At 35.9% G+C, this 21831-nt stretch overlaps 1 protein-coding gene across 7 annotated transcripts in view; it reads right to left on the reverse strand.

The window, feature by feature from the left end:
• The window catches only part of NIPBL (NIPBL cohesin loading factor), a 160318-nt gene that overhangs the window by 92017 nt on the left and 46470 nt on the right, over window positions 1-21831 (reverse strand). For 6 of the 7 annotated variants that reach the window (XM_075137831.1, XM_075137836.1, XM_075137835.1 and 3 more), the window contains exons 2-5: window positions 10427-10570; window positions 7444-7609; window positions 6168-6298; window positions 206-305 (exon numbers count right to left, since the gene is read on the reverse strand). In XM_075137831.1, coding sequence (XP_074993932.1) covers window positions 206-305; window positions 6168-6298; window positions 7444-7609; window positions 10427-10490 — 461 coding nt within the window. In that variant the 5' untranslated portion in view covers window positions 10491-10570. Of the gene's footprint in view, window positions 1-205; window positions 306-6167; window positions 6299-7443; window positions 7610-10426; window positions 10571-20965; window positions 21024-21831 lie in introns of all 7 variants that reach the window. The other variant, XM_075137829.1, reaches the window with a different exon arrangement.

A 21831-nucleotide genomic window follows, 5' to 3' on the forward strand; every position in this document is an offset into this window, starting at 1 on the left:
AATCCTTAGAATACAACGATTAATTCACTGACACAAATATGTTTCTTTGCCAGCTGAAGAAACTCACCCTGCTGTCAGACAAATAAAAAATTTGTCTTGACACTGATGACCTTCCACTCACATACTTGCAACAAGAATTGACTGTCACTGTAGGAAGAATTTGCAGTTCGCTGCCCCTCCCACCCCATTTAAAAGAAAGTGTTACCTGGAAGGGCTATGTGAGATAGTGGTTTGTTGATAATTGGAAGATGCAGGACTACCACGCATTGAATTCTGAGAAATATTAAACTGCGACATCATCATCCCTATTAAAAAGAAAACAGCAGCATTACTTTACACACATTTCCTTTTTAATCAATGAAGTCTCTCATTTCAGAAATTACTACATACAAAGAGATTATAAACTTTACAGACGTTAACATCATCTACCCACAACTGTTAGAAAACATTAGAAATTATTGATTCCATGTAAGCTGTCCATTTTACACCATGACATAAAAAAAGTGTTCCCTAAAGCAGTGTTAATTCAATTATAAATATTAACAGTAGTTTCTTCCTCTGTTCCTCTGAGCTTCCCAAGCCAAAGCCTACTAGTGATTAAAAACATTTTTATAACAGGACATGTATTCCACACCCCAGGCTGGTGTATACAGTACCCATTGTGCCAATAAGTAAAAGATTTGGAAACTTCACAAGTCAGAAGAACACAGAAAACTCATCTCTCATTTTTAGAACAAATACAGCAAACAATCATTTCAGGCTGAGTGCTGGAAGATATTCTCTCACTGGTCCCATAATGCCTTACTGCTTCCTTTCTATCCAGCTTTCTATTCCACTTCATCTACGCTTATAAGGAATGTTATCAAAGAAGGTGCTGAAATATTTCAATTGCAAAGCAGAACCAATATCCCAACTATAGGCTCCCACAGCCTGTAGATCCCCACAGTCATGCTTTGGAAATTCAAGAGTTGTACTAGCTGGCAAGCCACAAGTACCAATGTGCTTGAAACTAACTAATTTAAGAGGCATTTGGACAATGCCCTTGATAATTTGCTTGAACTTCCGGTCAGCCTTGAAGTGGTCAGGCAGTTGGACTAGATGATCACTGTAGGTTCCTTCCAAACGAAATACTCTATTCTATTCTGTTCTATTTATTCTAACTCGCATCATTATCAGGGAGAATTTAAAGGAATCTTTTTTTTCCTCTCTTCGATACAGGTATAAAGAATTCCCTAACAACAGCATGACACTGGAAGTTGAAGTGATGCAGAAACGCAAAAACTTAAATGAATTTTAAGTTATTTTAATGACAGAATTGAATGTCTTGCAGCTAAAACAGTGTCAGAATTCACATGCACACTGCAGCTTGGGAAGCCACAGCAAATGATCCACAGCCGTGGGTAAAAAGCACATCAGCAGTACAAATATTTTAAACCAAAGGTTAGACAGAAGGCTGACAGAAGTCCCAATCCAGAGTGTTTGGGAGCTGTCAATCCTTCAATTGCTATCACTGTTTTCAATTACTGCAATATTCACACAAGCAAAACTAGTTTCAGAAATCCTCCCTGTCACTCTCTCTTCTCTTCCCCTCTCCCCAGCAGAGAAGGGATGTGATAATCCCCCAGGTATGCAGCCGTTACTACTCCCGGTAGGTGTGAAGTGCTGCATTCCAAGTACATTAGCACACGAAATCTAGCCCAGAGCAGGAGTGAAAGTCCCATGCTGTGCAGAAAAAAAATCAGACACCTCCATATTTCAATACAAAGGACATTTCGTTGTCCCAAATAACAGTCCCTCAACTCCTGCAAAATTTGTTTAAACGGACACTGGTTGCTTCCTATAAAGGCAAGTGAGGAGGAAACGCCAGGGGTTTTGTGTTAGAGGCAGTGCCCAGCATGCCCACAGCCCACTCACCTCTCACTGCCACTCTCAACGCAGCTAGGTACAGTATTTTAGTCAAACTACTAACCTTTAACATTCATGCACAGAAAGCTGACAGAATGTGCCCGCATGAGCATGAAACATACAGACGAAGTTTCATTTTATGCTTAAAAGCACAGACTGTGCTTTTAAAATACTTTAAAAATATATCTATTTATTTTCTCCTCCCTGAATTTAAAACACGTTTTGATCCACAGATGTGGTAGTTTTTGGTTTAAAAGAATGACAGAAAATATATAAATGAATCCATTTTTAATGCCATTTAAAAAAACCCTAAAACTTATTCTGTGATGGACAGCTCTCACTTCTCTATCTCTGTTGAGAAGGGGCGGGACATGGGAGGCACCGTCTAGGTAACTTAAAAGAAAAAAGGAGGAAAAAAAAACCAACAAAAAAAACCAAAACAAAAACCACCAACCAACCAACAACAAGAACAAAAAAAAGAGTGTCTCCAAAGTTTCCAGACAGAGAACAAGTATGCCTGATAATGATGTAATGAGAAAGAAGTAAAAATAAGCTCCAAACATTTAGTCTAAAAAGGAGTTGAAATTAGTCTGTGGCTATTAGCACTAAAATATCTTCGTGTACATTTTTTACATTGTTGTCATGTCACTAAGCAGCAGATTTATGGCTCCACTGTGCATTTCGTACCTTAAATATTTAAGAATTTATTTTAAATGCAACCTTAATTTTCAATGTTGGTAATGTTCAGGTTTGAGAAAATATCATCCCAGTAGTAACATTACTAGAACAAGTTTCCTTAACACATACTCCCAGTCTTGACTATAATTTTTTTGCTTGGAAAAAAGTGATATGCATAAATCCATTTTAGCATTCCTACTAAATGCCAAAGAATGCACTGCATAAAAACACAGCTCAGGTCACAGAAAAAGTTTTGTACAGTTAAACTGTATTACAGCATCATGCATGCTTAAGCTAGGACTGCTCACCAGCAGGTGATTTTTCAGTTAAATATACACTTTTATTGAAAGCGTACATCTGCAAAATTTTTCGCTTTTACAGGGACATGTGCACTTGAAGTCTTGTACAAATGAAAAGAATTATCCAAGTAATTATTGTTTATGGAAAGATGCATAAGATTTTAATCCTCCAAAATTCACAAGTTCTGATAAAGAGCTTAAAGTGAATATTAAGTCCTTTCTGAACCCTAAGCGATGCTATGAATACTAACTTATTGCAATATATTATTTTAGCTGATCTTACAATACATACCTGCTGAAAGACAAAGCCAAAGTATTGAGAGGGAAAAGAGAAAAAATTATTACGAAAACTGAAACTAAATAGTATCTTAATTTTAAATAAATAATTATAAAGAAATCCACTTCACTCATATACAATAAGATGCAAGACAGATGTACTTGCAAGATGGCACCCAGAATTTTCTGTCATCTGATGAAAAAGGTCTAAAATAAAATTAACATTTTGCCTTTGTACAAAGTTAACCCTGATGTCGCATAGTAATGTGACTCAGTCTGTTCAGACAACCTCGTAATAGAAAACAGTCTGAAAAATCTAATCTAAAAATCTAAGCTGTATGAAGACTGTTTTTACAACAGGACTGTTATCAAAAGGCAGGGAATAAGAGTTCGAACATTGCTGCTACATTACCTGAAACGAAATATGCCAACAATAGGGTGCGGGGGGAAGGTGGAGGGTGCCAGCTCAGCACACAAAATGAAAGAAGTGTCCACATAATACATCCTTCTTGCACTGTTTGTTCATCATAACTAAAAGCAATTCTTGCTCTAAACTTAGTGTTGAACTACAGATCAATATGAACTTGGGAAAAAACATCAGCACAGAATTCTGCTTGTGCTTTACCTTATATTCACAAGAATTCAAAACATAGTATTTAGCTTTCTGAAGATGCCTTTATTTCCTGACAAACTGTACTGAAACAAGAATTTTACTCTGTGTTTAATGTAATTCTTTAGCCAGGTGATCTTCCTGTTCTTGCATCAGAAATGAAGGCTAGGAGAAATGAATTTGAGTTCACTTTGTCCATACTAATGCTGGAACTGACACTCAAGGGATCATGGTGCACAGACCCATCCCAGGCTGAGTAAATAGACAAGGGGTCCCACTGCCTTCATTATTTCTCAATTGTGGGCATTACAAATACTGGGTCACAGTACCCAGCACTGACTTCACTGCATGCTGGATTCAACAGAAGGCAGAAGGACAATATTCAGAAGGAAGACAGTAAGGAAAGCAGAAGAGATGAATTTGAAATACTAGAAAAGAGCCTAAATTTCATTCTTCTAGCTGGCAAAATGCATTACATAAGATCTCTACCAAACCCTCAATTGTTCTACAAATTATGACGCTACAGAGATTACAGTATGTGTTCAGAAAGCAGAAGAAAACCCAACCTTTGCTGCCCAACACATCAGTATAGCCTCCTTTGGCCTTGGAGATCTGAATGGGGCATACTAACAGCTAATAAGGCTACCACAACTTGCCAGCATCTAGCTTAAAGATCCACCTATTTCCAGGTAAGAATGTGGCTTTTTTCTATTGAAAAGTCACACTTCACCTAGCTTTTCCAAACGTTCACTCCAGGGCCTTCTTCCTCTCAAAATACTTTGTCTACAGCTATGCTTTTCCCCGCTTCTTCCTTCCTTTCCAGTTTTCAGATTTCACGCTTACATTGCAGTGCTTGCACTTGTACAAGTATTCACAATTACGTAAAATAAAATCAAATATTCAAGGGAGTTTTAAAGTCTCATCTCTTCTGGTTCTCTGAAACCACTTTGTTAACTTTACTAAAATAACATCAACTCTTCTTTTACATTTCATATCGAATTATTTTCTATTCTGTACTAATACCTTCCTTCAAGCATAGGCCAAAGCACATTTACTAAAGATAGAGGTGCTTTTATTTCATTAAGGATTATTCTTACCCTATTGAATCAAGCTGCAAATGTGCTTCTCCTTGTGAAGCACAAAATTAGCAAAAATTAGAAAGAAATTAACTAGCTTTGTCTTCTTTCTTTCAAAAGCCTCTGCTGGAACAGGTAATTTCAAAAACGATGTCTCCCTTTTGCACTGGCAAAAAATTATTTTACTCTACAAAACCAGTGGAAAACTCTAATTCCAGCATATTGTTCGTTGTGAGACCACTCTGCAAACTGGCAGGACAGTCACAACTCTTCCCACAGCTGGAAAAATCATACTCTGCCACAGCTACCACTAAACACAGGATCTGGAGACTATTTGCAGAGCTTAAATTTCTGTATATATGTATCAATGAACTTACAAATACTTACCACTGCCTTTCACATTTTCATTCCAGGAAATTTCTGCCTTCTTTCAAGGAACACTACATGTTCTGTCCTTAGCAAGTTCTTTTCAAATATTGTACAGCTTTTTACTCACTAGCCTAGGTGAACAAACCTAATAATCTCATTTTATTATTTTTCCCCTCCAAAACCACCCAACACTTCCTATCCCCTGTAGACTCCAGTAACACTTCTATCTACATCTCTACAGTGCTAGCAAAGCTTTATCCTCACACTGCGGAAACTCTGGAAATTCTTCTACTCATTTCATAGTTTGGTATTTAAAGAACATACTTCAGGTGCAATTCTCCAGATCTACAACTAGAATCTGTCCAATTAATCCTTTGCTTGGTCTCTCTCCTTCTTCATCTTTGCTATTCAGCAGTATATCTCAACTACACCCCAGAAGAGAATTAGCTGTCAAAACAGAAAAATCTCTAGGGCATCACAAATTGCTGAGACATAGAATGACAGGGAGGAGCTACTAAGTAGGTTCCTTCAACCTTATTCCTTACCCCAGAACTATTAAGAACTACCACTACAATGGTACACTATAATCATACAGATTTTCAGGCATATTTTTCCAACTTCAATTATTTACTAAGACAAATATATGAACCTAGCCATAAAGCAATTCAAATAAAATTATTTTTAAAATAAAATCCAATCACTCATCCTAGAAATTAAACTTTGTAGTGAAATTAAACATTTTTTATAAAAACACCTGGTAGAGTTTATTTCCATCCTTAGTCTAATACAATCACTCTTAGAAGATATAAAGGTACATAGCTTTATATCACTATCAAATACAAGGTAAGGCATAAATATCACAGTTGTGCTCCATATATATTTGGGGTTAGTATCAGTCCCCTAAACTTACAGAACAACATAAAATGCAATCAATAAATAATCAAAAATCCTTACCGCTTTGTACCCCGTATCTGTTTTGCATGCTTTTCTCCCTGAAAACATTAGGATTCCTTGCCAGGATAGCCTGCAGCAAGACTGGTATATCTCCCTCTGGATCATCACTGCCAAGGTTATCTTTCAACTCTCTGGAATTGTGGAAGTAAGCAAATAAAGAGGCAAATGCATTTTCAAATTATAAGAAACTATGAGTCAAGTAAAAAAAAAAACCAAAAAAAAAACCAAAAAAAAACAAAACCAAAATGAAAGAAGACAATTTACTGTTAAAATATAGAAAAAAACAAATCTGCAAAGCACTGTTCCCTGCCTCTATTTTTTTACCTCTCTTCTTTAAGGAATGGTAGAAGAGGTAATTCCTACTAGTCTTCAAAATTATTTTCTGTTACTAAGCACTTATATATACATGGCTGTCGGTTTCAGACTATTACAAAAAGTTTCTTATGCCCACTTTTATACCATGATCTTCTCTGTAAAAGAACGCTTTGGCATAACATCAAGAAAGTATTACTGTAGGAGTGAAAATAACATACGCATGAAGTATAACATTCAGCTTGCAGCCCAATGCTTTGAGAATCTTTTATTTTAAAAATGGAAATTGGCATATCTTTGATATCACAGGATTCCCTCTGAACCATTAAAAAAAAAAAGTAATGGATCTTCTATAAATGCATCTATGCTTTCACTTATTGTTTGCTTTGAGGACTTTTAAAAGCTACTTCCGCTTGATCAAAACAATTGATTGGAACATGTAGGAAAAAGACAGGGCTGTCAACATAAGACAATTCAAAGGACACCAGCAGGGGGGAAAAAAAAAAATTAACAAGAAGAAAATACATTAGCACACTTGCTGGTTCAATTCTTAAAATATTTATGTTCAATACCTAATCAGAATGGATCTTACATGGGTGTTTCAAAAATTTTTGTTTGTGGGTATATAATTTGTTTTTGCACATTATTAACCAAAGTGGAACACAAATGAGTATTGCACAATCATTACCACAAGGTCTGCACTCCTTACTAGCAAGAATGGAATAAGCAGATGATCTATAAAATAACCCCCACAGTTATGCATAAGGGCTGCCGGACAATTATTAACGTTCTGGCTGACAAAAACATTTGACTCTTATATAGCAGTCATCTGCTAAGCAAGTCTAACAAAAAACCTGCATGTTCTAATTTTCAGATTCTCACAAACATCCTTCTCAATCCAGTTAATTTTGATTTCAAGGAATAAGGATGGTGATCTGATATAGTTGAAGTTCAAAATACATACATGTGATCTGTTGACACCTGATTGAGACTGTGGACAAGCTGTGAAACCAGATTTTCATCCCTGCAAGCCAGAAGGCAGTTCACCTCTTCAGCTATCCGTCCATTGAAAAGCAGGCTTTTTGTTGTTGTAGCAGGTAAAGGTGATGGAAGAGGCAGCTGGTTCAAAACTGTTACCAGAAAACAAAAAGGAGTTCAGAATCATTTGATGAAACACAAGTGTACAAATATGGACACCTTCTTGTGTGAGGACTCCCTCATGTGATTAAGAAAAAAAACTTGACAACTCATTTAAAATATAGGGAAGATTTCTGGATTTTTTAAAATCATGAACACACACACACACACACACACGCGCGCGCGCGCGCGCACACACAGAGGCTGGATTCTGTTTTAAACAAAGTAATGCAGACAAGTCCCCAAGTTGTATTACTGAATTACTGTAAATATTTAACTGTGCTAATGCAAGTATAATGAATAAAAACATACTTCTAAACATTCCAGAATATTAAGTATTACTACAGTATTGCAGCTTTCTCTTGGAGCCAAAAGCATTGATAAAGGAAGGAAATGCAAAATCCTTGTAGTTGCGTGCAGTACTGTAAGTGCATTCAGCATATACTTCAAGTTTTCCACTCTGATCGTCATATTTAATTAGTGTTCCCACTTTGTATGGTCAGGGTAAATTTAAAAAAAAAAAACAACAACCCAACCCACCAAAAAAACAACCAACCTAACAACCAATTTAAGCCGCTAATTAAATTCTCAGTTTATTATTCTCTTGTTGCATTTATTTCTATGTAAGTCATCTTCTCAAGAAAAGGCTAATATAATTGGTTGGTATGATCACTAAAATGTCAATTCAGTTAATATACCTCTTCACAAATCTTTGTAAAAAGATTTAATGAAAACACCATCACAATATTTCAATGGGATTATAAATAAGCACACTATACTTTCAGAGGACATTCTTAGGTCTACAGACATAACAGGGAAGTGTACCATAGAAGAAGCCTTGACCAGATGATTGGCAGAGCTACACAGAGAAGAGGAGAGTAAGCCAGAAGAGGCCAAAAAGCCAGCTATATAGAAAAGTTACTTTCATGGGTCCACAAAAACAAGCTGACTCTAACTTCAAGTTCCCAGGCAGATTACAGCTCTGAGATAAAGGTTTTAACTGAAGCATTAGAAATAGCTTCAGAAAAAACAACTTCAGTGAAATATACTCTTTTGGCTCTTTTATATTTTGAAATTCTTTATTTTAAAAATAAAAGCGGGGACGGAGGGAATTCCAGCATGTTCCCCCCTTACATAATGTATATCATTACTGTTTTTAACAATAAATTGCAATTCAAATAGAAGCGTATAATATGTTAAAATAGCTAGCTTTCATTACTTGCATCAGATTACCTTGAATGTGCCAGAATGTTGGAAAAATTCACAAGATCAGCAAAACATATTTATTAAAACAGTATAAATTCAGCTAGTTAACTAGCCTACTCTACTGCCTCTAGTCATCATGTCCTCCGTCTTTTTAGGGCAACAAGTCTTGTCCATTCCAGTTGCTTCTTTTCACACAGAGAAAAGTAAGGTGAAGCAGTTACAAACCTTTCTCTTTCAGCTGCTCCAGAGTTTCTAAACATCAGATAAATATGATAGATAAAGAAGCAAATGCCCGTAATACAAGGGCTAATCCCACCAAAAGTAGTTCAGTGTTTCAAGAAACTCTTGCACCAGGAGTCTGGCTAGTGCCTTCTACCAGTCAAGTATTTTGACCTTCTTTAGAACCTTACCTGCAAATACTTAATGCTGGAAAACTGCCCATAGGGTGGAAACTTCTTATTTGCATCCTGATGGTCCATTATTAGACATACATAATGGTACATATATACACATCTCAATACATAAGCAACATCTTTCAATTTGGTATTTCAGAATATCAGAAGGACATGAAGAAGTGGTTTTTTCCCCTCCAATATATCTGCTTTTTTTACTGCAGGGAATTAAATTCAATTGCTGGGTATATACTTTCAGCGTCTCTTGGAAAGTCTCCAAATTTGAACAGTATAATAATAAAAACAAGAGCTCAGAAGCAGCACCTGGGTAACTGAGTCCAATTATCCTCAGACAACTGAGCTATAAACTCTTTCTTACACTTCATAAACAAGATGCACCTTTGTCCCAACTGCTCTTATTGCAATGGTTGTTCTAGGACCTCATTATAATAATAATAGATCTCCTCTTAGTTTTCACTAGGAATTTATTTTTGATCGCATTATAACCATTGGGTTTTGCGCCAGTATCAGCTTTTAATGTAAATACTTCTTTTCCTTTCCTTACATTTTGTCTTCCTGACATATTTAAAGACAGTATACACACCTCATCTGTTCCTTTTGTGGGCTGAACAGCTAAGAAAGAAGACTCATAGGTTCAGCTGCTTACTTCCACTCTAGCAGCCATTCTTTGCACCATTCTTGTTCTATTAATTGTAACAACTTTTTTGTACCTTGTCCAAAACTATGGGACTAACTTTCAAGTATATTCAGCATATTCCACAACTCTCTTTAGTTAGTTGAAAATCAGTCTAATCCTCTCTCTCTCTCTTTTCAGTGAAGATGATAAGATATATGTTTTAGAGAAGTATTTTATCATTTATGTTTTTCTTTATTTGTGGGGTACCCAGATATGCTACTGAATGATATTGCAAACAAACAATTAATTCTTGTATTTTTTTTCAGGTTTCCTTAAGGGTTTTTTTAACCTACACTTCATTTCATTTCATGTTTAAATTAGCATGTTTTATTTGAATAGATTTTTAAAATTCAAGCAATGACAAAATTAACATTTTTAATGCCAAATCTGATTTTGAACCGATTTACCTTTAAGAACTTTAGAAATAAAACTATTTTTAGTATTTTGAAAATGCAGGTATTTACCAAAGCGGCAGAAAACAGCATAGCAAAGACAAGAAAAAGAAGAGTACTTACGGTCTGTAAGACTAGCAATCCCTGCAAGAGTAGTGATGGGAACATGAGGCATATCCCCATTCATCCTGAAGTTCTGGGATAGTAGTGCCTACACAGATATTTTAGTTCAGGTGCCAGCTATCATTACTTCCCATCTCCCAAGCACTAAAAAAAAAAAAAAACAAAAAAAAAAAACAAAAGAAAGAACAAAACCAAATGAAAATTCTCAGTTTACTTTTTTAGAATTCTAAATTCAGTAACATAAATGAAATACAGACCATACTCTCAGCTGCATACTAGGTAAATTTTGTCAAGAGTGAGTAGAACAATGTATATTTTAAATATCAAATGGTATTAAGCAATCAAAAGGCAAAGCTTCTGGTCACAGAAGCAGAGCCCTTCACCACAAAAAGATGCAAGATAAGGCAATCAAAAGAAAATTTGCTCAGGTTATACAGTACCAACTCAAAAATTGGTAAGAAAACTTCTGCTAGTTCATACTGCAGTGAATAGCACTTAATGCATAACCAGTTTAAGTAATTAGCTGCTATATTCACTTCCCAGTTTTTCAGAAGGAGATGTTTTTCATATAAGAAGAGGCTAGCAAAAACAAAAGGAGTAATTTACAAATGCAAAAATCAAGAAGTAAACAAAGTGACAAATACCAAATCTTAGTATATTTTAAAAGCAGCAGCTATTTCAAAATTGATCTGAAAATATCTCTCTAATATTAAACACTGTCTGGTCAAACTATTACCAGAAACTGTATCACCCCCTCCACAAAAAGAAAAGGTTTAGCTACCACTGAACTAGCTTCTTTATTTCCTGTAAAACAGCACAGTTTATCTTCAACTACTGAAAAAGGAATTTGTTCACTCAGTTTTCACTAACTATAAAGAACCCAACTGTAACGAAGTCCACACTGCTACAAAAAAAAAACCAAACAAACAAAAAAATCATCGCAATAATTTCAACTGCAGTTCCAAAACAACAAAAATTTACAAAGATCACACATTACAATCCACTATTATACTAATGAAATGACAAAAATTGAACATGATATTTTCTGAAGACAAACAAAATAAATTAAAGGAAAGGAGTTTGATATATATTATAGTCAGGCACCTATGTTAACAGTTTGGGAAATAGTAAAAAGACGACTTCTCTAAGTATTTGTGTTATCTACTGAAGATGCTGAAATCATGATTTGCTTACACTTACTTTACAGGCCAACATTTTTGAGAATTACATATACAACACTTACAAACCAAAAGATCACTGTCATTTCCTTAGTAATTATCTCATTCTTTCTTATGCCACACTAATGGCAATATATAGGACACCACTGCTACAGACTCTAAGCAAGACACGGAAACTGAATGTTGTAAGTCTTTTTCCTGCTCAAAGTTTAACTTTCCAAAGTTTCCCTATCTACACACAACTGTATTCTTTGAAAAAAATACCAACACTGAGGTTAAACAGAACTGAGAATGAACTGACTTCGTTTCCTGCACCTGCCACAGTCTCATTCTCACCACTAAATTACATTTGTTTATTAAAAATATAGCACATTACTAGAAATCTAGTTAAGGAAACTGCTACAGATAGATATTCTGTGTGGGTTGTTGTGTTTGGGTTTTTTTAATCCAAGAGGAAACAGACGTCAAACATGCAGAGCAGTTTCAAATGCTACTCGATACTTGAGGTTTTTTACCCGAAACGAATACCAATATACACAGAATTTTAGTGCTTTCTTAGTTCCATAAATAGGCAATTCTTAAAAAAAAAAAAAAAAAAAAAGACGACCTAACTTTTCCAACAGTGAGTCTGCAACAGCAAACCCACAGGAGCTAACACTTTTAGAATTTAAGTTTTCACTGAAAGGTTAGTAATTCAAGAAATTAAGGAACACCTTTCACACATAAATTATGTGTACAATAAAAAGGTCACATCGGATGACCTCTTCTCTCCTGACTGAAACTGCATCAAAGCTGACTAAGGCCATGTCCCTCGTCAGTATTATTGGAAATCCTGTATGTGGCACAGAAACAACAAAAAAAACAAGAAAAAAAAAAATCTGTTCACCTTCCCTTCCTGATCACCTGTGAAAGCTGTAAAAATCAGAGGCTGTCACTACTAATTCAAGTTCTTTCCTGCTATTACTGCCACAATAGTTAAATTATACACATATTCAATGGGAAAAATTCCTCCAAACCCAGACACTTAAATTAGAAACCTTCTCCACAGACACACGGTAAGAAACCTGAACTGGCAAGATCCAGACCTGAGAGTGGAGCAAGCAAATGCAGTGAGCTAGGATGGTCAGGGGAAGAGTAAACTTTCTTTGTAAGAGGAGAGTAGAAGTGGTTAGTTTGTTTAGCTAACAAAACAAAGGTCAAGAGGGGATGTGGTTGCTCTCTCTAAGGCAGTCAAAGAAGGTTACAAAGGAAGAACGCTACAGGGCAGTGCTAACACAACAATAAATGGGGACTTGAATGCAAGCAAGAAGAAAATCAGAACAGCGCTTCTCATCATCAGAGCTGCCACCTTCTGGAACAGCCTTCTATTAGGAGTAGAAGAGATAAGCAACACCATTAACTTTAAAGACAGATCATATAGAACAGAAAGGACAGGATGTGGTTGCCTGCACCAGCGGGAACTAAGCACGGCAATTCAAGAAGCCTGTCTCTTACACTTAGTTTTTGTAAGTATGATGATATGAGTAAACAGATGAGAGTAAACAAAAGACAAAGAGAGACTGATAGGATTAAGGGATGGAATTAGTTTATAAAACAAACACAATATGAAGAAACCACATAGGACTATCTGGATCCAAATACTACATCTGTTGTGTTGAGAGCAAAATTGTGTCTGTTATACAACTGGCAAACAAGGTGGGATTCAATTCCAGAACTAGAGACTGAGATCCAGTGAAACTAGAACTCAAATTTGATGTCATTGAAAATATTAGTAAACTCACTCATTTAAGGAATTTAAAATGTCAAGCAGTTAGAGGGAAAAAATTGACAGCTCAAGATGAGATAGGTTCTTTCATACAAAACATCAGAACAGCATGAAACAATTAATGGCTTGACTGACGGGCAAGTTTTGTTGTGCGTTTTTTTTCTCCCTCCATTCCCCAACTATAAAAAGTGTTAAAAGTACTACATTGTAGCAGCTCACAATTAGTCAAGAAGAATAAACATTTTTCAATATTTAGAAAATTTTACATTATCAGCTTTGTACAGTAGCTATTACCAGTAGTACAGCATTTCTAGACTGAAAAAATGAAACTGTTAGTTGTTATTAGCTGAATTAAGAAAATCAGAGAACTGCTGCATTGGAAAGCTTTTAAACAATGCATTAGAGTGTAGTGTAGCAGTTCAAACATGGAAGTAGAAATCCAATTTACATGTATGCAAATGCAGTCTTGCATATTCAGAATATACTTATTTAGGCTCTTGCTTCTTTATTAGAAACAACGGATATCATAAAAGACATTTCAGGGAGGAAGAAACTACAGTGCACAAAGGAATTGATATAAAGAACCCCTCAGAGAAAGGAAAACAGTGAAATGGCAGCATATATTGAGAATAATATATAAAAAAGCTATCATCATTATACACAATAATAAAGAGGTTATCTTCTTCCCTTTTTTTTTGTCAATTATGTATATTCTCCTTCACTGCAAATTAACATTCCAAAGAAAATTCCTATCAAAACATTAAATTTAAAATATTGTGGGTTGTTGGGTTTTCATAGTTTTGGTTTTTCTTTTAAAGTAGAAAGTAAATATGTGGTTGGTAAAACAGTCCATAACATGGACATGGAAAATACTGACTGCTTTTAGTGGCACAAGGTTTGGGCTGTGTCATGTATATCCTCTCTACAACTCATCTCTCTATATATTCTGCATTTCTCACCATAGTACCTGATTAATGACAGAGTGGAAAACTAACAGGGAAAAAAAAATCTCTTCAGAGAGAATGGACAGGCATGGGTGTGAGGGAGGAATTAAGGGAGGAAGAGAGGATGAAAGTAAGTTGTAAACAATTGAGGTAAAGAGACAGGGATCGTCCAGTGAAAAGAAGAGAGACTACAACTAGGGAAGGAAAAAAAAACCCCAAGCCAAGCAAGCAAACAAAAAAAAAATTACCCCACAAAAAATCCAAGAAAAAAGAAACAAACTGCAATTGTATTTTTTTCAGCTATTGCAGCATTGACTATCAATGAAATGACAAGAGGACTCTGACCACTGGTTACCATACGAAGGTTCAAGCTCTGCATTTATGAAACGTTCCTCTTAGTTAAAAAACATTCTTGTCTCCTTAACAAACATATCAGTTCTTCCACAGCTTAGCTATGTGCATGCATGAGAACAGTGGAAAACAAAATAAAGGGAAGAATTTGTTTAAGTGCATGGGCTGGTTTTGGCTGGGATAGAGTTAATTTTTTCTATAGAAGCTAGTATGGGGCTATGTTTTGGATTTGTGCTGGAAACAGTGTTGATAACACAGGGATGTTTTCGTTACTGCTGAGCAGTGCTGACACAGAGTCAAGGCCTTTTCTGCTCCTCACCCCACCCCACCAGCGAGTAGGCTGGGGGTGCACAAGGAGTTGGGTGGGGACACAGCTGGGACAGCTGACCCAACTGACCAAAGGGATATTCCATACCATATGATGTCATGCTCAGCATATAAAGCTGGGGGAAGAAGAAGGAAGGAAGGGAGGTCCGGAGTGACAGCGTTTGTCTTCCCAAGTAACCGTTATGCATGATGGAGCCCTGCTTTCCTGGGGATGGCTGAACACCTGCCTGCCGATGGGAAGTAGTGAATGAATGCCTTGTTTTGCTTTGCTTGCGCGCGTGGCTTTTACTTTACCTATTAAACTGTCTTTATCTCAACCCACGAGTTTTCTCACTTCTACTCTTCTGATTCTCTCCCCCATCCCACCGGGGGAAGGTGAGCAGGCAGCTGTGTGGGGCTTAGTTGCCAGCTGGGGTTAAACCACAACAGTGCAGCGATACACAGGCTCAGCAGTAATGCAAAGATAAGTAACCAACCTCAGGATTCACAAATTTCTTATGTACATTTAAATGTTTCATTTCCCATGCTATTCCTTAACTCGTTACGATTTAAAAAATAACTTACATATGACTGACCTAATATATTTTTGAGAAGATAATTATGGACAAAATTAGATGGATTAAAACTAAATTTTAAAGAACGGCTATGATATTAGGTCTCTGTATTTTTCTTTTTTAAAAGCGTTCTATTAAATAAATACTTTAAATTCAGTTACGTTTTATTTAGTTTAGATTATGAAATCTTTATTTAGAATGAAAATACTTTACAAAGTGGTTTTCATTTCTTGTATGTTGAGTAGCATCGTCTTGATGTAACCGCAGCACCATGATCAAAGCTGATTTCTGCAGCTGCACAAGGTAAACCAGTACAACACATGTATTAGCTAGTTTATAATTTAGGTGAGCAGTGGACTTTTTCTGTTCTTTTAAATCAGCAAACATGCTATTAGAAATTTAAGAAGCCTTGCCTCATAGCCAGTTTTAAACTTTCACATTTTGCAATAAACTACTTTTCTTGTTTGTTACTACATGAATCTCTGCTAGTTATCAGTCCATAAGAAGTCCTTAAAAAAAAAACTTAAAGAATGAGGGAGAGAGGCAGAAAGAGAATGAATGAATATCCTCTACTTCTCATTCAAATAAGATACTGTGACTGAGGTACATCATACAGATTTACCCACAAGAGGGCAGATTTCTGGTTTCCATACCAGAGCTACAGTTTGATACAATGACAGTAAGTTTCCAGAACTAAATGCTTTCAAAAATACTTCAAAAAATACCGAAGAAGGAGATACGGTTGTCAAAACATAGTCTAACACTTATTTAAGTACCTGGGGGGGGAAAAAAAAGCATACACATTCATAATATAGAGTATTTTAACACTAATTCAATCTCAGAAAAAGTCAGTATTGGAAGTGAACAGTAACTAATCACTGATGCAGCTGTCTAAAGTTAAAATAGTAATGCATGAAACTACAAAGCCACCTGGTATGAATCTACCTTGAACAACCAAAGAAGGGTGGTGGTTGTGGCATGTGGGGGAGGTAAAGAGAAAAGGGGGCAGGGGGGTGGTGGTGGTGTTAGAAATCCAGAAGACTCATTATTAACAATAAAAGTCCATGAAAACACATCAGCATTTATAAAACCAGGAAGTTCACAGTACGTTCAGTTTCATCTTCTACAATACTGGCTACAAATAATTAAGTTTGAAAATACAAATACAGAAATCCCAGAAGCACAAAACCAGATGAAATTCAGTGTACTATGAAATCCGTATGTTTGGTTCATAAAGTGATAAGCCAGCAGAATCAGTGATGCTGACAAAGCACGTGAAGAATTAAAAAGTTTGAGATAAAAATTACCTAGTACAATTTCTAAACTAATATTAGCATAATGTGTTTTTCTAAAACTATTCCAATAGTAGGTGCTCAAATCACTACAAACTACAACCACTGTAAGAAAAGAAACCTTACTGAAAAGTATTGTACTGGGCCAATTTTAAGTTTCTTCTGAATATAAAGCAACTGTCAGAAAAGCAGTTTTAAAGCAAGAGGCTCCTTCCTCTGTGGCTACTGCCACATTCCTTTGGCCTCTGCTGTTCTATTCGATAACAATGACACTGATGCCTCTGCTGCCCATGTGATAGTAATGGCAGTGACTGACACTACAGTAAATGGCAAGAGAAACCCCAATAAAGGTGGTGGAAGCATACACAGTATGAGAGGTCTGAGGATTCAAGGAAAGATGTCTCCTAACACAGGAGCGCACACATTTCTACCAGGGTAAACTAACATAAAGTATAAACTGTGCTTTGCACCTGGGGGAGGACAGGAGGGGAATTGACACCAACAGACCACCACACACACACACAAAATCATCAGACTAAGCCATATGCAGAGAGCAGATACCTGTGGGTAGTATGAAGCTTCCCTGATCTACGCTACGTGAACATTTAGCAGGAAAAGTTGACTTTTCTTGCTACCTTGCAATTATAAAAGGTGAAAATTCATTAGAACACAGTTTCCTGAAAAGAAGGAACAGGTCTCCAGCAGCATTATTACCTTTTTCTGTTAAAGCCATTTCCTTCTTTCAAGCACAGGAAACTTTTCCTTTTTATTCATTTTATTTGATAGAAGAATTAAAAAGCACTTATAAACAGTGTTCTGCACGTAAAAATAACATCTCAAATATTTAATTCGGATGCCTTAGCATGAAGAACTCTTTAAAATGAGCCCATATAAAGTCCTTCATACACAAATAAGGCATTTAAGACCCAAGTAAAAGCCTGTTCTTTCAGGCAACATAACCTGACCCAAAAATTTGCAGAAAATCAAATTATACTTACAAAATGTTGTGATGATCAACAAGTGTAGCTTATTTCAGCAAACGAGAAACATGTAAATCTCAGAATTACTGATTTTCATGGAAAACACCCAATGTATCAAAGGGGCTATGAAAATAATTAAGAATACTGTTCTACAGGAAAGTGTATTTCCTTCTATTTCATTAAAGAACTAATGCAAAACAGAATCTGTTTAAAGAGCCTTACTGTTAGGCAACTCAGTTGTCTTCTTAAAACACGGGGATTAAATTTAAGTGAATGGAACACAAATCTTGCACCTGGTTCTAAAATAAGATACTACTGCCTCCTTCTCATTAGAAAACTGATACGAGATCAAGTCCTACTGATAAGGTAGCAAAATCTAAACCAAAGAACTGGTATGTTTTAAAAAGTTAACCTGTATAAAATACACATTATTTTTTCAGGCACAATTACATTGATAGCTATTAGACATGAAATACCTTAATAGGATAGTTATGTTCACCAGTTCTGCAAAATAAAGCAGCTAAAACTTCTGTCAGGGAGAATCCAGTTATTCAGGGAGTTTATTACTGCTCCTTTTCCACCTTTTTAAGCAATAAATACCCTCTTTATGAGATTCTCCTTTCATGTCAAAGATCCTGACACTACTGAGAGCTATTGAATTCTTTTTGTCCTGCAGAAGCAAATGTAGAATTAAACTGTAAAAACCTAACTTTGCTTGGCAGCAGTCATGATATTAAGCATAGTTGGGAAATTCAAACATGAAGGGAAAACCCCAAGCTACTTCAGTAGTTCCTACATTTATTTCCCATCTGCACTACATATTCCAAACGCAACTTTTTTTCCAACAATGAAAGTACATCTGTAATTGTGCTCTTTTTGGTGAGCACAGCCCTTTGCTTGCTCAGGCACACGTGCAGTGGCTGGTATAAGATACAGTTCATTTTATTGAATGAAAATAGCTAAGAGATGTGTAGAAGAGCAAAAGCAATTAAAAGTGTTCGTTAGGTCAGCTCTGTCAAATGGAGAACACTTTAGGTTGTAACACACATCTTTGTTAACAAAAGAGTTATGACAGGTATGAGAGAGGAAGTAGCAGTTTGGTTTTTTCAACTTTTTCTTGAATGTCTCATTTATGTTAGCTGGTAGTAGTGCTGCCATCTTCTAAAAACAGTTGTGTACTGACATTTACTTGTATTTTACAGACTTTTTGTTCTTTAATTAGGTTGAATCTTAACCAGGCTAAAAACCTAGTGACTAAACACTGAGCCAAAACCTATTTAATTCAGGAATTTTTTCCAATTTTTAACGTTACATTTCTGTCCTTGAACTCTCTCAGATGACTCATAACCTTCATAAAACTAAACTGGGAAGAAATAAACCTGTTGAGGCTGATTTTGCACAAGTCTTCCAGTTACACAATTTTTGCCCTTTTTTGACTTTGAAAAACAATTAAAACCTCTCCAAGCTTCTTTAGTAGACACTAAGAAAACAGATGCACAAGTATAACATTTCTTTAGAGATACACAATAAACGCCAATGTAAAATTCTATATAAACTGATTTAGTGTGTTGCATTTTAAAAGCGCTTCACTGCCTTTTTACATTGGAATTAATATTGACCTGTGATATGTTATTCCCTTTGTCCTAATACTCATCTTGTTGCCTGTTTTTCAACTTAAGTTCCATGCATGTTTAAGAGAGATGCTGTATAGCACTGCAGATGGTTAAGATGCTTTTCTTCTGGATTGGTGCATTATTTCCCCGTATCTCCTCACCACAATGATGCAATTCCTCTATCCAAAGGCTCTATGACAGCCGTCTGCAACACACTCAGTTTCCTCCCCTCACATCAAATGCACTCCCACACCTCTCAGCTGCTAGAGGGAAGAGAGACAGCACATGCTGCAGCCTCTTCCTCAATGCGGACATGAGTATCTCTATCCAACAACCAATTTTCACAAACTAAACTGTCTTGAGACTTCCACCCCTGTAAAATACAACCGAAGTTAGCTGATGCTTTCCAAAATTGTTAGACTGAAGGACTTACAGATAAATAAGTGCCATGATCATTAGGCAGAAAATGATTAAATAAATCAATGTTTTTACTGACTATGTGCAGAAACACATAAAGAGCTTTGGTTGTATTGTCCTACTGTACACATTTGCACAATTATTGGTAATGCAATTATTTCTGTAATTTTGTAGCATTTACTACCCATGATTTGTTCCATTTGGTTCATTTTACAAGAGGTAGTTTATATTGCTCATGCAACATACAAATAAGATATACTCTCTTTAAAGGAAAGCATGCTAACGTTTAAAAGATAAAAAAACCAAAATAATCAATGCAATTTAACATTTTAATTAAGATTACTAACATCTTGCAAAAACACACTGCTTGGAAAGATTGAACGCGAGAGCAAAAGTAACCTCTAAAAAAATAAATGCAGTGTTAGTGTCTAATAAATAAAATAATTGTGTAAGAGACTTCAAACATATGAAAATTTTCATCTCTTGATAACTGGTTTTAGTTAGAGTTTATATTCTAAAATTGAGGATTACATAAACTTTTTGGCATACACCATCCAACCTAGCAATCCTAAAAATGTAGAGCTCCATGATTTTGTGACGACAAAAGTATGATTAGTGCCAGGAATCCCCGACTCTTTCCTTTATGGTATTTATTTTTTTAATTACCTCCCTATCCTATTTGATTACCATTCATATTAACATTATAAGCAAAGAGATTATCAACAAACATTTAAAACAATATCACTAGTCAGCTAAGATATTCCTTTTTCCCAATTGCACACACAGTCTGGTCACTAACGGCTTTTCTTCATATGAACACTATAGTCAGCTAAACTTTTGGAGTGAATTCAAAAAGAGATAGCATAGGAAACAAATGGAGACTACAGCGGGAAAAATCACAAATATTTGAAGTTATTAATAAGCCCTGAAGCATAGAGCACACAACATCTAGAGGTATTGTGTTGCAATTACAGTTAATCAACTAAGCTCAAATGATGAGCAGCTCACCATGAGCAACTGGGGCTAGATGGTAACAATCAGGTACCTCTCAATAGCTTGGAAAAATATTATATTGGGGTATGGTCTTTGTAGGTCGGGGGATGGATTCATACAGTTACCTAGGAAAGTGCCCTATGTCATCCTGAACTGCTGCTGCTGTTGCTGGTTCTTCTATGTCTGCAACACAAACACAATAGAAGTTTCTTAAGCTTGCAAACCGTGCTGAAAGGAGGGACGCAGTTCCAAGAAAAGAATTTCTCTAACACGGTGTCTCTTTCACCTTACTGATCATCTTCCATATCCTACCCTTGATAGCCTGCAGATGTTACAAATCTAAACCAAAGCTACCTAGGAATTGCAGCAATTGGTTTGCAAAGCTGCTCACAGGCTTAGTCAAGCTCACAGCTTCAATCAAGCTTAAACATCTCAACTTTCAAATTTTCCGAAATTACCGATGTCACAGCATAAACAAACATTCCATCCATAACAATCAGGTGGAATCTCAAAATTATGATGGCCATGCACAAAAAAACTTAGGGATTTTTAATGTTTGACCTGTCCAGGTTAAACATTCTCAGTTCACCTCCACTGGGTACTGCAGTAATACAAAGAAACACAGAATAGATGTCAACAGTGAAAGCATACTTGTAGAAGTAATAATTTGGAGCAAAACAAAGGGTAAATATTTGTGTGGATAGGATTACGACGACTCAGTTGGTATAAAACAAGTAGAATGAAGAACACTACTTTGAAGAAAATCTCCTTATGCATAGAAATTCCCTAAAACACCCATCTGACGTTTTTTTTTCTTTTTCCCCTTTAATGGACTTAAGTACTTCAAACCGATTTGGAAATTTTCTTCATACTTTAGTAGAGTCCACTCAATGCAACTTAATTTTACAGTAAAATAAAACCTACTTAATTCAAGCTACTAATTCTGAAAGAGAATATAAACTCAAATGTTTAATGTAACTCAACTAAAGCT

Source organism: Calonectris borealis, chromosome Z, assembly GCF_964195595.1.
Source record: "Calonectris borealis chromosome Z, bCalBor7.hap1.2, whole genome shotgun sequence".
In the NCBI taxonomy this organism is placed as follows: domain Eukaryota; kingdom Metazoa; phylum Chordata; class Aves; order Procellariiformes; family Procellariidae; genus Calonectris; species Calonectris borealis.